The sequence below is a fragment of the Microcebus murinus genome, chromosome 16, assembly GCF_040939455.1.
Source record: "Microcebus murinus isolate Inina chromosome 16, M.murinus_Inina_mat1.0, whole genome shotgun sequence".
NCBI classification, from domain to species: Eukaryota; Metazoa; Chordata; class Mammalia; order Primates; family Cheirogaleidae; genus Microcebus; species Microcebus murinus.
The window spans coordinates 58,749,977-58,764,402 of record NC_134119.1 but is presented as its reverse complement, the minus strand read 5'-3'; the positions used below and the strand labels follow the sequence as shown (position 1 = coordinate 58,764,402).

The following is a 14,426-nucleotide window of genomic DNA, read 5'->3' as shown; positions in this document are numbered from 1 at the left end:
AGCGGATGCCAAGTGGAGCAGACGTGAGCTGCTTCCACCAAGACCTGTCTAAATGGCAGATTTGGGAGCAGAATCAATATTGCTCCAAGTCACTAAGCTTTGGGGGATTTGTTATGCAGGTAACAGAAATACTCTCAGATCTCTCCTGAGAAACATGCAGTGCATCTGACCAGGCAATGAGGGTGGAGGTGAGGAACCTCTGGTGTCCATAAATTACAGGTGAATTACCTATTTTTAATGAATTACTATTTTTTTTTGAGACAGAGTCTTGCTCTGTTGCCCAGGCTAGAGTGCCGTGGCGTCAGCCTAGCTCAGACCAACCTCAAACTCCTGGGCTCAAGCGATCCTCCTGCCTCAGCCTCCCAAGTAGCTGGGAGTACAGTCATGCACCACCATGCCCGGCTAATTTTTTCTACATATTTTTAGTTGCCCAATTAATTTCTTTCTATTTTTTTAGTAGAGACGGGGGTCTCGATCTTGCTCAGGCTGGTTTTGAACTCCTGACCTCGAGTGATCCTCCTGCCTCGGCCTCCCAGAGTGCTGGGATTACAGGCGTGAGCCACCGCCCCCGGCCTGAATTACTATTTATAAAAGGCAGTCTCACTAGAAATGAAGCCCAATGCTTACAAACTATGAGGAAATCAGCCCTAGAAAGTTTTAGGAAGGTTAACATTTCTATAACGTTTCTTCGTTGCCTTTTAATTCACTTAAAAGGTTGTCTCCTTAAACAGTTCCCAAGGACAGTCTAGGCCCACGGGGAAGTGGAGGGTGAGGCATCTTTTTCCAGCTACTTGTCCACCGGTGGTGGGTAGACTTCTAAGGGGGCCTCCAAGGGTCCCACCCCCTGTAACGGGTGGCCTTATGTAAGTTCCTTCTCTGGAGCGTGGGCCTGACTTTGTGGGTTTGCCTCTAACCCAAAGAAGACGGCACAGAGGATGGAGGTCCCTTCCACCGTTAGGTTGCAAAAGATGGTGACTTCCGTTTTGCCGCCGGACTCTCTCGATTTGCCGTCTTGGCCTGTGCGCTTTGGCGAAGCGAGCTGCCACGCCGGGGAGGCCCATGTGGCCAGGAACCAAGGCAGCCTCTAGTCCACAGCTGGCAAAGAACTGAGGATCGCGGTCTAAGGAAACGAACTTGGATGTGACGCCTTTCCAGCTGAGCCACGCGATGAGATCTCAGTCGCACCGGCACCTTGACTGCAGACTGGGGAGAGACTGGGGTCTCTCCCGAGAAGAGACCCCAGAAGCAGGGGCCTCAGCTAAATCCGTGCCTGCACCCTGGACCCGCAGGAACAGAGAGAAGATAAACGTGTGCTGTTGTAAGCCTCCGAGTTTGGGGATAATTTGGGATGCAGCAATCGATGCCTACCTAGCCCACCAGCCCCCTCCTGTGGCTGCGTGCGAGTGGTCTCTGTGTCACAACCCCAGCATGCCCCCAACACTGTCCCCAACACCAACGCCCGCGCACCAGCCTGTGCGTACACAGAGTGTGTATTCCTGCGACGCCCTGGGCCCCTGGCTTCTTTCCTGGGTGTCTGTACTCGCCTTTGCTAAACCTGTCTTGGAATGCTTGACCTCATTCCTCACCCCTGTATTATCTTCTCCCTCGAGGCCTGTCTCGGATTCTGCTGGAACCAGGCAAAGCCTCCGCCACCCTCTCCACCCCTGAGTGTTGCAAATTCGCTTATTCTGCCTCTGGGCCCGGCCGAGCTGCGGCTCTGCAAAACTTGTGGCTTCCTCAGGGTGTACTGGCTCTTCCTGTGGCAGGAAGAGCCATTCCCTCCCTGGCAGGAACTTTCATTCAAGCTCCTGCCTCTCTTTTGGGGGCGCTTCTGCACTAGGACCCAGAACTGAGGCCAGAGACCGTTTGTGTTTCCCAGCTTTGGGACTATGAGAAGTCTTGCCCGGCACAACCGGGTGAGGAATTCTTGCCTGGAGAAGTCCGGAGGCATTACTCAGCGCTAAAAAGAAACGAGCTATCAAACCGAGAAATGACATGGAGACACCTTACAAGCACATTAAGTTAAAGAAGCAAACCTATGGGCCGTATGGACCATAGACCATAAGAGGCTCTGGACCGTATGATTCCAATATAACATTCTGAAAAAGGCGACACCGTGAACATGATAACAGGATCAGTGGTTGCCAGGGATTGGGAGAAGAGTGGGGTAAATATGTAAAACATAAGGGATTTTTAGGGCAGAGAAATTATTTTGTATGAAACCGTAACTGTGGTCATTCATTACACATTTGTCACGACCCATAGAAAGTACAACACTCTATGGACTTCGGTTGATGGTCACATGTCAGCGTTAGCTCATGGACGGGAACAAACCTACTACACACTGATGGGGGACACTCAAGATTCTGCTCCATTTAGGGTTAGGTCGTTGCCCCCCCAGCACATGCATTTCCACCCAGTTCCCGGGTGACGCTGGTGTTACTGGTTTGAGAAGCACTGAATTCCAACGTTTCGTGTCAGTGCACAGAGACTGGTCCAGCTGGGTGTCGCCCCCACTTTTCGGTGTGAACCTGGGCGAGGGGTGGAGGGGCTCGCCGGTGCCCCCCCCACCCCCGGGGCTGCAAGAGCAAGGCCGGGCCGGCGCCTTTAAGGGAAGCTCGCGCTCGCCCCCTGCCGCCAGCGCCGGGCAGGACGGCGACGCGCGACCGGAGCCGTGCCTGTGCGTCAGCAGCTGGCGCCCGGCCAGTGACGCCCGCGGCGGCGCGACTCGTCCGGCCGGCGAGGTGGGGGCCGGAAGTTCCTGCGCGGCGGCCGGGCGGGTCACTTCCCCGTGGGGGGGGCTGTGTGCCCGGCTTTCGGGGACTGACGGGGAGGCCGGGACGCCCGCCTGTGTGCCCGCTGGGCGGCCGGGGACGCGGGGACGGCCGCGGGTGGGGTGCCATGCCCCGCGCGGGGTCGCACCTCCCCCGGGCCCGGCCCGGCGCGTGGTAGGCTGAGCCCGCGGGACCCGCCCGGGCACCCTGCGGCCCGCGCGCTCCGCAGGCTCCATGGCTGCGGCGGCGCCGACGGCCAGCGCGCAGGTGAGTGGCCCCTTGTTCCTGGCCCTGAGGCGGAAAGCGGGCATTGTTCCGGGACTTTCCGCCCTTCCCGTCTCCCTGCTTTTGTGTCAGGGCCCCTTGGAAGTGAGTCACCCCCGTTTCTGAAATCTAATGGCTTGAAGGCAGAAAGGGATTCCCAGGCACAGGGGGCCAGCAGGTACAGGGGCTCGGTGGGGAGACGGAGTTGGGGGTGTTCAGGGAAGCCCGGGTCACTGTCCTGGGGTCTGCTGGGACAGGTAGGCAGAAGACAGCCCTGGAATGGCAGGCTGGAGAGCTGGGCCTCTGTCCTGAGGGTGTTGGGAGCCATGGAAGATTCAGGGCAGAGGAGGGAGATGCTCTGCTTCGGGCTCCCTGTGGCCGCAGAGGAGAGAACCAAACGTGGGGTGAGGGTGCAGAGCCCCCTGGAACAGTCCAGGTGAGCCGTGCTCATGGCTGGGCCAGAGTAGGGAGCAGAGTTATAAAGGAAGCGATTGGATTCTGAGTCTGTCTTATTTAAGTCTGGCCGACCAAATTTTCTAAGGCGGAGGGTGACACAGGAGAGGGACGAAGCTATGGTTTCTCGCTTTAGCAGCTGGAAGGATGGATGAGCTGTCAACTGAGAAAGACAAGTTGTTTGTGGGAGGACTTTTCCGTGGAAATAGTCGAAATTAGGTTTTGGCCATGTTGCATCTGTGAAGTTTCAGAGACCCCCGGGGTCGAGTTGAAGAGTGGGCAGCTGGACGCACAGTCATGGTGTTCTGGGGCGTTGTTACAGTTAGGAGAGACTGAACGTAACCAATGGACACCGGCCAGACCGTATGTAAAAATAGAACTCTGACCTACAGCCTGCCCCGGAAACCAACCCCCTTATCTACAATAAACAACCCAGGAAACCAGCCTGCCCTATGTGAGACTTGGGGGAAGCCAGATTGCTATCTGCAGTGACAATCCAGGAAGCTAAAACAATGACTTCTGTAATGATTGGTCCCACATGGCCGGGGCTTGATTAATTGCTGAGAGCTTCCCCAATTTTTGCTCCTTCTTCCAACTTAGGACCAACTGGAGAAAGTCAACTATGACCCCTAACCAATAACATGGGATGCCCACTTCTAGTTAGCCTGCCGGAAAAACAGCCTCCCCGGGCCAACAGCCTCCCCGGGCCAACAGCCTCCCGCCAGGGCACACTGAGGCCTCCCCTTTCGTCCACGACCAAGCTTTTCCACTCTCCTGCCTCCCAAAACGCAAGTGATGGTGGCCGACTCCCTTGCTATAGCTATTTCCAAAGAAATAGCCTTGGCTTTTCTCATTTGGGTGGTCTTGGTTTATTTCCAAAATTAGAAACATCCCAAATGTGGCATCAGATGGGTGGACAAGAGCCGTGTGCCACATTTAGGAGGGTGACCCTTCAGGTCGTGGTGACGGTGATGTTAGAGAAAGAGGAAGGTGGGGTGGAGAACCAGGAGCAGGGCGTCTTGCTTGGGGACCTCGGTTGGCTCGTTTGGCATCATAAAGACCGATGAGGAAGAGCGGTGGCTGTGATGATGGGGCCGTGAGTGGGGACAGTGGGTATGGCACAGGGCACCTCCCAGGGGTCATCTACATGAGATGGGCGCTGAGGGTTAGCAGCGATGGAGGTAATATCACAGCGGCTGGGCTTATGCACCCATCTGTGTGCACACTAGACTTTTGTGGTGACCTTCGGTGAGCCTGGAGGTTTGCAGCCAGACTGGGGAATTAGCTCCGGGACAGATGGCGCCAGTTGGAAGAGTTGCTGGCTCTGGGCGGGTGGGTGTCGCATGACCAGCGGGGTCTGCTTTTGAATGAGTGTGAGCGACGAAAGGATCAGAAGGAGCAACACAGGAGAGGGCAGAGTGTGTCTGACCCCTGTGTGTGCTCTGGGTGGCTCAGGTCACCCAGAGGGGCCTCCAGTCGGGGTGGGTGTTGCCCCTGGCAGTGGGAGCTGTCAAAGGTCTGGAGCAGTACAGGGTCCTGGTTGTATTTGCCAAGCACTGTCTGGATGCCATCCATATGCACAGTGACACGTGGGAGTCCACAGAGATGGCCGTGGTACGGACTGGGTGGGGCCAGGGCAGCCGTGTGATGGGGGTGCAGTGGTGAGGTCCAGAAGGGTGAGATCCGTGCACGATAGTGAGCCAAGCGCGCGTGGGAGGGAGCGCGAGCTGCTGCCCCAGGCTCAGGACGTGGGATTAAGGGAGAAGACTGAGCCCATGTTTGTTTGCATCTGAGAAGCGTGCTGTTGGTGACATGGGGGAAGGGTCTGACAGGGGAGGTTGTCCATCCACCAGTTGCTGCTGTGGGCCCATGCAGTGGCCTGTGAGCCATGAAAAAAGAGCAAGCACGGCTGGAACCAGGGCCTGGATCTCCCAGAGCTGGGGAGCTGGGGAGGAGAGATGGAGGGGAGCGGGTCGTGGCCAGTGAGTCCTGAGGAGAGAGGTTGATCATGGAATGAACTGTCCCCATCATGGCAGGGCTGTGTGACCTTTGAGGATGTGACCATTTACTTCACCCAGGAGGAGTGGGGGCTCCTTGATGAGGCTCAGAGACTCCTGTACTGCGACGTGATGCTGGAGAACTTTGCCCTGATAGCCTCGCTGGGTAAGGGCGTCACACCCACCCTGACGTTCTGAGCTCATCTCTGCCTGTCCCCTTGGCCCAAAGAGCAGCTCTTTCCTTCCTGCTGCCAGACCGTGGGCACTCCTTCCTTCCCCACTTTCCTGGAATATGCCTTGTGGGTTCCAGGGCTGGGCTGTGTGCAAGGCCCCCTCCCCTCCCTGGGCAGCCCCACACCTGCTGCCAGAACCTTGCAGGGAAGGTCTAGCCACAAGGAGTCTTGCAGTCAGCCCTGTGGAACACATCTGACTTAGCCAGTCCCCACCTGGGTGATTGTCCAGGTCTCTGACAGTCTGTGGTTCAGCTCTGCTCTTTTCATTTTGCTACTATGTCCTAAGTCTGACTATGCCAGGAATTCCAGATACTGTGTGGTTGCTACTTGCTGTGACCACTGGGATGCTCCTGCCTGACCTCCCTTGTAAGATCTTTTTGTGATACTGAGTTTTCTTTCCTGGGGTCTGTTAGGAGGTAGTTCACCTGGGCAGATGCTGGCCGCTTGACCTGCCTGTCTCTCCCTTAGGACTTACATCTTTTAGGTCCCACGTACTTGCCCAGCTGGAGATGGGAAAAGAGCCCTGGGTGCCTGACAGCGTGGATATGACTTCAGCCATGGCAAGAGGGGCTTATGGTGGGCCTGGCTCCGGTAAGTGGGAGTGGAGAGGGAGCATGTGATGTCACCACTGTGTTCAAATCATGCCAGCTCTTTTCTCATGTGCATTATCGTTTGGTGCCAAAACCAATGGCCATACCTTGTCTCTGCCTTTCCCTCTGCATTCTTGACACATTGCCCACTTGTCATTGCTACCTTGACTTTGGGTTTCTGGCTGTGCCCCACTTTTCTGGCCTCTGTGTTTCACTCTTTCCAGAGCTTCCTCTGTGGCACTCTCCATTGGCTTACACTTAATATCGTGAGATGTGCACATTTCCCTGAAGTCCTTGAACACTGCTACTCAGTTGCAGTCAGATTTTCCTGGGCCTAGACACACTTTCTGCATAGCCCTTACAGGTTACCAGCAGCCAGGGCTCTGCCGAAAGGCCCTTATAGAGAAGTGAGTTGGAGACCCTGCTTCTCCACTCAGTACCCCATCCTTCTGTCCTTGGTCCTGATAAGGCCTTCCCTATTTTGCGACCTGTCCAGACACAGTACTATAGAGCAGACCATTTCTTACCTTGACCTGAGGCTTCTCGTCTTGCCAACAATCCTGTGGACTCGTTCCTGGGTCAGACAGGCAAAGGTCACAGGGCTGTTTTCTTCTATCAAAGTCTATATGAACTTCACCAGCATGTCTCTGCTTTCAGATTTTTGTGGAACAGAAGGTAAGGAGTTACCTTCCCAGCACAGTGTTTCCATAGAAGGAGTGTCACAGGACAGGAATCTGGAGGCAGCTCTATCCCGCCAGAAGACCTATTCCTGCGGCATGTGTGGTCTACACTTGAAAGACATTTTGCACCTGGCTGAACATCAGGCAACACATCCCAGGCAGAAACCATATATGTGTGAGACTTCCAGGAACAGATCTGAGTTCAATGCAAACCTTCCTCAGCAGCCTGTGCAGCACAATGTAGACAAACCTATCAGAAGCGAGGAGGGCAGGGCCTTACCTGAGAAGACCTGCCGAGACCAAACGTCAGAGAAGCCTGTTGCATGCAGGGATGGCAAGAAGGACGTTATGGCCACATCAGGCTTTCTCCAGCATAAGGTCACTCCCAGTGTGGGGGAGCAACACAAGAGCACTGAGGGTGTGGTGGATTTTCACACTGTGCAAAGGCAAAACAAGTGCAGTGAATTGGGGGACACTTTCAGAGACAAATCCACACTTGTTCAGCACCAGAGAATCCTTACCAGAGAGAGGCCTTATGAGTGCAGCAAATGTGGGATATTCTTTAGCTATGCTGCTGGCCTCATTCAACACCAGAGAGTCCACAATAGAGGAAAACCTTATGAGTGCTCTGAATGTGGGAAATTCTTCAGCCAACGCTCTAGTCTCATGAAACATCGGAGAGTTCACACTGGTGAAAGCCCTCATGTGTGCAGTGACTGTGGGAAATTCTTTAGCCGAAGCTCCAACCTCATTCAACATAAGAGAGTTCATACTGGTGAAAAGCCCTATGAGTGCAGTGAATGTGGGAAATTCTTTAGCCAGCGTTCTAATCTCATTCATCATAAAAGGGTTCACACTGGTAGAAGTGCCCATGAGTGCAGCAAATGTGGGAAAGCCTTCAACTGCAATTCTAGCCTAATTAAACATTGGAGAGTTCACACAGGAGAAAGACCTTATAAGTGCAATGAATGTGGGAAATTCTTTAGCCACATTGCCAGTCTCATTCAACACCGGATAGTCCACACTGGTGAACGGCCTTATGGATGTAGTGAATGTGGGAAAGCCTTCAGCCGAAGCTCTGATCTCATGAAACATCAGAGAGTTCATACCGGTGAACGGCCTTATGAGTGTAATGAATGTGGGAAATTGTTTAGCCAAAGCTCCAGCCTCAATAGCCATCGGAGGCTCCACACTGGTGAACGGCCTTACCAGTGCAGTGAGTGTGGGAAATTCTTTAATCAAAGCTCCAGCCTCAATAACCATCGGAGACTTCATACTGGTGAACGGCCTTATGAGTGCAGTGAATGTGGAAAATCCTTCAGACAGAGGTCCAATCTGAGGCAGCACCAGAAAGTTCACAAACCGGATAGGCTTTATGAATGCAGTGAATGTGGGAAAGCCTTCAGCCAGAGGCCTACCCTCATTCGGCATCAGAAAATACACACTAGAGAAAGGAGTGCAGAGAATGTGCTCCCTCCTTATTCAACACAAAGGCACACACCAGAGATAAACTCTGAGAGCAGACTTTATGAAGGAGCTATCTGCCAGAAGTTGAACCTTGTTCATCCAAATATCCACAGTGGGGAGATTCCCTATGAATGCTAGATATGTTGAAACTTTCTGGAGCCAAGTTACCTTTTCTGACCATGGATTGTATCAGAGTTTTGTCACTGCCAGAGTTGTGACAGAAGCCATCTCAGCTCTACACACTGGTGGGCCTCCAGAATGTGTTGGCCACTCCACTATGCTTGGGGAAGAGGGACCTCCTCTCTCTTTCCAATCCCTGAAAGGAATTGTGAGCGGTCTGAGGCCATGGGAAGGTGTCTTTCCTCCCCCTGTGACTGGTTTAGCTGTGGAGATGACCTGTCTTTGGCTGTGAAGACCTGAGCAGAGTTCTTGCTGGCAGCTTGCGGAGAAAGTTTCTCTTTTTCTGGGTCATTGTTGGTCTTACGCTCATCATGGATTTATCTAGCCTCCATGTTACCTGACCCAACAACTACCTACTGTACCTTCCTCTGGTTCATGGGATAATAAGGGCCTTATGATAAAGCCACCATTAATTTTCCATGTTCTGATCACTGTTGTGGGGTGGGTTGAGAACACTATTAAGGTCTACCAAATTACAGGGGTCTTTAATTTTTTTGCCCCAGAGGGGACAGCCAAGTGGCAGGGAACAACTCTGAGTCCAGACTTGGTCTCATTTGTATTGCTGCCCAAGGCCTTCAAGATTGTAGGTCTTTGTGGGCCTAATATTGTGGTCTGATTGGCATGGATTTTTGTGTTACCTTGAGGAGGAGGCAGTTGTGACAACCTCCATTGCCTCTGGGAGCAGCATGAATTGGGTCTCTTATTCATGGGGTGCCACATATTCTCTAACACTGTTAAGCACATGTTGTTTAACTGGCACCTGCCAAGGGGCCATGTGCTCTGAAGTTCAGCATTAGATAGGTATCTCTCACTACGAGACCTACTGGGCCCAGGTGTGACCATAATTTGCACAGAAACACTGGGTGTGATTAGTAGGGAGTAGGTGAGGCTATAGCAAGCCGGAAGGAATAGACCTATTCTAAAGGTGCATTCACGAATGTTCCCTGGAACGTGGCTATTGTAGGATTCAGGGTTTGCATAAATTGTCAGGACCTCCACACCTCTGCTGCCCTGTGATGAATGTTACTGGCAGAGCAAATAATACAAATGTTTTGTGGATTGCTGTAGCCTTTCTGCACTGTGCATCTCAAGGCCAGTGCTATGCTGGCAGGAAAAGAGAGACTGAGAGAAAGTAAACCCTATACTCTAGGGATGTAGCATCTGTGATATAGCCAGCCATTCTTTGGTGCCAAGGCATGGAGAGATGTTGGAGTCAATATAAGGTTGCTGTATCTTCTGATTTTCTAAAATTAGTGTGAGGTCAGAGTTTTCTGAGGAACAATTTCTTTGAATGCTTTGTTGAGATATAATTGTTGTGCAAAAATTGACTGTACATATTTGATGCACATAGTTTGATAAGTTTTAATATATGTATGCATTCAGGGAGCCAACACTATAATGATGATAATGAACATATCCATTACTTGCAAAGCTACCTCATGCCCGTTTATAATCCCTCCTTGCTTTCCCCAGGAAACATTTATTTACTCATTTTTTCACTATAGATTTGTTTGCCTTTTCTAGAATTTTATTGAATTGGAATCATAAAATATTTATACTCCTTTTTGGTCTGGTTTCTTTCATACAACATAATTATCTTGTGAATCATCCATGCTGTGTGTATATATATTAATAGTTCCTTTTACTGCTGAGTAGTGCTCCATTGAGTGAATACTCACAATTTTTTATGGTTTATTAATTTTTTTAAAAATTCTGATAAAATACGTATAACATAAACTTTACCATTTTTAAGTGTACAGTTCAGTGGTGTTAAGTATATTTGTATTGTGCAACTATCACCACCATTTATCTCCATCTTGCAGAACTGAAAATCTATACCCATTAAACAATTTCTCCCCTCTCCACAGCCCCTGGAAACCATCATTCTACTTTCTGTCTCTGTGAATTGACTACTTAGGTACCTTATATAAGTAGAACCATAAGTATTTGTCTTTTTCTGGCTAGCATAGTGTCTTCAAGCTTCATCAGTGTTGTACCATGTAGCAGAATTTCCTTTCTTTCTAAGGCCAAATAGTATTCCATCGTATAGACCACATTGTGCTTTTCCATTCTTCTGTTGATGGGCACTTGGGTTGCTTCTACCTTTTGATTATTGTAAATTATGCTTCTCTGAACACGGGTATACAAATATCTGTTCTAGACCCTACTTTAAATTCTTTTGGTTATATACCCAGAAGCAGAATTACTGCATGACATAGTAATTCTGTTTTTAGTTTTTTGAGGAACTGCCATATTGTTTTCCACAGCAGCTGTACCATTTTACATTCCCGCTAACAGTATACAAGGTTTCCAGTCCTCACCAACACTTATTTTTGGTTTTTTTGATGGTAGCCATCTTAACAGATGTGAGGTGGTATCTATGTGCATTGTAGCATTTTTGTCTCTCATTTCCTGTGTTACTGTCTTCTTTTGTGTTTGATTTTTTAAAAACATTTAATTCTCTTCTTATTTCCTCTCATATATTCTATAACTATTTGTGGCTACCCTGGGAATTACTTTTAACATCCTAAAGTTATAATATTTTAATTTGAGCTTATTCCAGTTTACCTTTAATAACATACAAAAACTCTTTTTTTTTTTTTTTTTCAGACAGAGTCTCACTTTGTTGCCCAGGCTAGAGTGAGTGCTGTGGCATCAACCTAGCTCACAGCATGCTCAAACTCCTGGGCTCAAGCGATCCTGTTGCCTCAGCCTCCCGAATAGCTGGGACTACAAGCATGTGCCACCATGCCTGGCTAATTTTTTTCTATATATTTTTAGTTGGCCAATTAATTTATTTTTATTTATAGTAGAGATGGGGTCTCGCTCTTGCTCAGGCTGGTCTTGAACTCATGACCTTGAGTGATCCTCCTGTCTTGGCCTCCCAGAGTGCTAGGATTACAGGTGTAAGCCACCCCGCCAGCCTACAAAAACTCTTTTTATATAGTTCCATTCTCAAAACTTTCAGTTGTTGATGTCACAGAATTACCTCTTTATATATTGTGTGTCCAAAAACATAGATTAATAACTGTTTTTGAAAACACATTAGTCTCTTAAATCACATAGAAAACACAAAGTGAAGTTACAAACCAAAGTTACAATAATAACAAGCTTTAAAAATTTCCCATGTATTTACCTTTACCGGGGATTTTTATTTCTTCACGTGGCTTTGAGCTACTGTCTGGTGTTCTTTTATTTTAACTCGAAGGATTCCCTTTAGCATTTCTTGCGGGGCCATTCTACTGGTAATGAACTCCCTCAGCTGGGAATGTCTTAACTTCTCCCTCAGTTTTGAAGGATAGTTTTGCCAGATACAGGATCGTTTACATGAGAGTTCCTTTCTTTCAGCACTTTGAATATATCAGTCCATTGCCCTCTGTGCTCCAAGGTTTCTGATGAAAAGTCTGCTGATAATCTTCTTGAATATCCTTTGTATGCAATGAGTTAGTTTTTTGCTGCTTTCAATATTCTCTTTTTGTCTCTGTCTCATGACAGTTTGATTAGAATGTATCTCAGTGGTCTTTTTTTTTTTTTTTTAACTTATTATTTTTTTTGAGACAGAGTCTTGCTTTGTTGCCCAGGCAACAAAGAGTGAGTGCTGTGGCGTCAGCCTAGCTCACAGCAACCTCAAACTCCTGGGCTCAAGCAATTCTACTGCCTCAGCCTCCCAAGTAGCTGGGACTACAGGCATGTGCCACCATGCCCGGCTAATGTTTTCTATATATATTAGTTGGCCAATTAATTTCTTTCTATTTATAGTAGAGATGGGGTCTTGCTGTTGCTCAGGCTGGTTTCAAACTCCTGACCTCGAGCAATCCGCCCACCTTGGCCTCCCCGAGTGCTAGGATTATAGGCGTGAGCCACCGCGTCCAGCCTCAGTGGTCTTTTTGAGTTCATCTTTCTTGGAGTTCATCAAGCTTCTTGGAGTTCATTGAGCTTATTGGATGTTTATATTTCTTTCTTACATCAAATATGAGAAGTTTTTGGTCATTATTTCTTTTCTTTTCTTTTTTTTTTGAGACAGAGTCTCGTTTTGTTGCCCAGGCTAGAATGAGTGCCATGGCATCAGCGTAGCTCATAGCAACCTCAAACTCCTGGGCTCAAGTAATCCTGCTGCCTCAGCCTCCCGAGTAGCTGGGACTACAGGCATGCGCCACCATGCCTAGCTAATTTTTTCTATATATATTAATTGGCCGATTAATTTCTTTTTATTTATAGTAGAGACAGGGTCTCGCTCTTGCTCAGACTGGTTTCGAACTCCTGACCTCAAGCAATCCACCCACCTCAGCCTCCCAGATGGTCATTATTTCTTGAAATAATTTCTCTTCCCTGTTATCTCTTTCTCTTGGGACTCCCACCTTTTCTTCTATTAATTGCATTGGGTTTATGGCTGTTACAAATTAAGCTGCTATAACTATGAATGCACAGGTCTTGGTATGGGCATATGCTTTCATCTCTCTGGTGTTATTATCTAGGAGTACAGTGCCTTTGTTGCAGGGTTAAACATTCAATGTTTAACATTTTCAGAAACTGCCAAATTTTGTTCTAAAATGATTATACCAGTTTACATCCCAACAGTGAATGAGAGTTTCAGTTTTTTCACATTCTCACCAACAATTGCTATGGTCTGTGTTTTTATTGTTTATTGCCATTCTACTAGAGATGTTAGTAGTATCTCATTGTGGTTTTAACTTGCATTTCTCTAATGACTCATGATTCTGAGCATTTTTTTTATTATGTGTTTATTTGCTACCCATATAACTTCTTTGATGAAATGTCTATTCCTATCTCTTGCCTATTTTTAAAATAAATATTGGTTGATATTTCTATTTTCATTAACAAGAATATAGTGAAACAGTAAAGAAATGATTTGGAACTGTAGTCATTTGACAATGATTCCAGTGACTTACTTGCTTTAGAGGGTAATCATTTTTGAATACTGGAAGAATATTTTCTCAAAATTTTGTGCTGTTCACAATGGAAAACTACAGATATGGTACACTGTTAATTTTAATCTGAATTACCAACAGATTCTCTACTTTCTTAAGTCTACATGACCAATAAGCAATAAATGAATCACTGATTCATAGTGTTTAAATCAGAGGTATAAATACTTTCGTCATGGACAATTGCAAGCTACAACATGATGTCTCTGAACCTGAATTTGGGAAGAAATGTGCAGTAGCACACCATTGTGTTCTATTTCTACCATATAGATGCAATAGATGTAAATAACCTGTAAAGCATAAATGATAGTAAAATGTAAAATAATTAGGAAATGAAGATTTTTAGTAAAAAACAGCCTAAACTATACATATTTAACATGTACGATCTCGTAAGTTTTGGTACTTGTTTATAGCCATGAAATTACAGGTTTTCTTGTGCTCTTTGTAATCTCTTCCTCCCCAGTCATCTGCCCATCTTTAAGAAACCACTGATCTGCTTTCTGTCACTATTTGTTTACATATTTTAGAATATTACATTAATCTGGCAGCAGTTTAGGCAGGTCTGGTTCAGGATTCCCCCATGAAGTTGCAGTTTAGCAGTCAGTTGGGGCTGCTGGAAGATTTAGTTCCAAGCTCTTTTGCGTGGCTGTTAACAGGCTTCGCCACGTGGGTCTGGTAAGAGGAACCACCAGTTCCTTGCCACGTGGGTCTCTCCATAGGGATGCTCATCACAAGGATTCTTTCAGAGCAAGTGATCCAAGAGCAAGACAATCTACCCAAGAAGGGGACCTATGTTTTATGTAACCTAAAATTAGATGTGATATGTCTTCACTTTTGCTGTT

The 14,426-nt window shown here is 48.0% G+C and overlaps 1 protein-coding gene across 1 annotated transcript; it reads left to right on the top strand.

Moving 5' to 3' along the window:
* Positions 1 to 2,802: 2,802 nt before the first annotated feature.
* Positions 2,803 to 10,202, top strand: ZNF792 (zinc finger protein 792). Its single transcript, XM_012775082.3, has 4 exons — positions 2,803 to 3,041; positions 5,528 to 5,654; positions 6,190 to 6,312; positions 6,969 to 10,202. Exons 1-4 carry the CDS (start codon positions 3,009 to 3,011, stop codon positions 8,594 to 8,596), a joined length of 1,911 nt encoding a protein of 636 aa, XP_012630536.2. The 5' UTR covers positions 2,803 to 3,008; the 3' UTR covers positions 8,597 to 10,202.
* Positions 10,203 to 14,426: the final 4,224 nt, after the last annotated feature.

What these genes read in the sequence shown, in the direction of transcription:
- ZNF792 (XM_012775082.3), top strand. Translation starts at nt 3,009, where the DNA reads ATGGCTGCGGCGGCGCCGACGGCCAGCGCGCAG. An exon ending in CGCCGACGGCCAGCGCGCAG is followed by an intron (nt 3,042 to 5,527) that starts GTGAGTGGCCCC and finishes CCATCATGGCAG; the next exon opens with GGCTGTGTGACCTTTGAGGA. An exon ending in TGCCCTGATAGCCTCGCTGG is followed by an intron (nt 5,655 to 6,189) that starts GTAAGGGCGTCA and finishes TCTCTCCCTTAG; the next exon opens with GACTTACATCTTTTAGGTCC.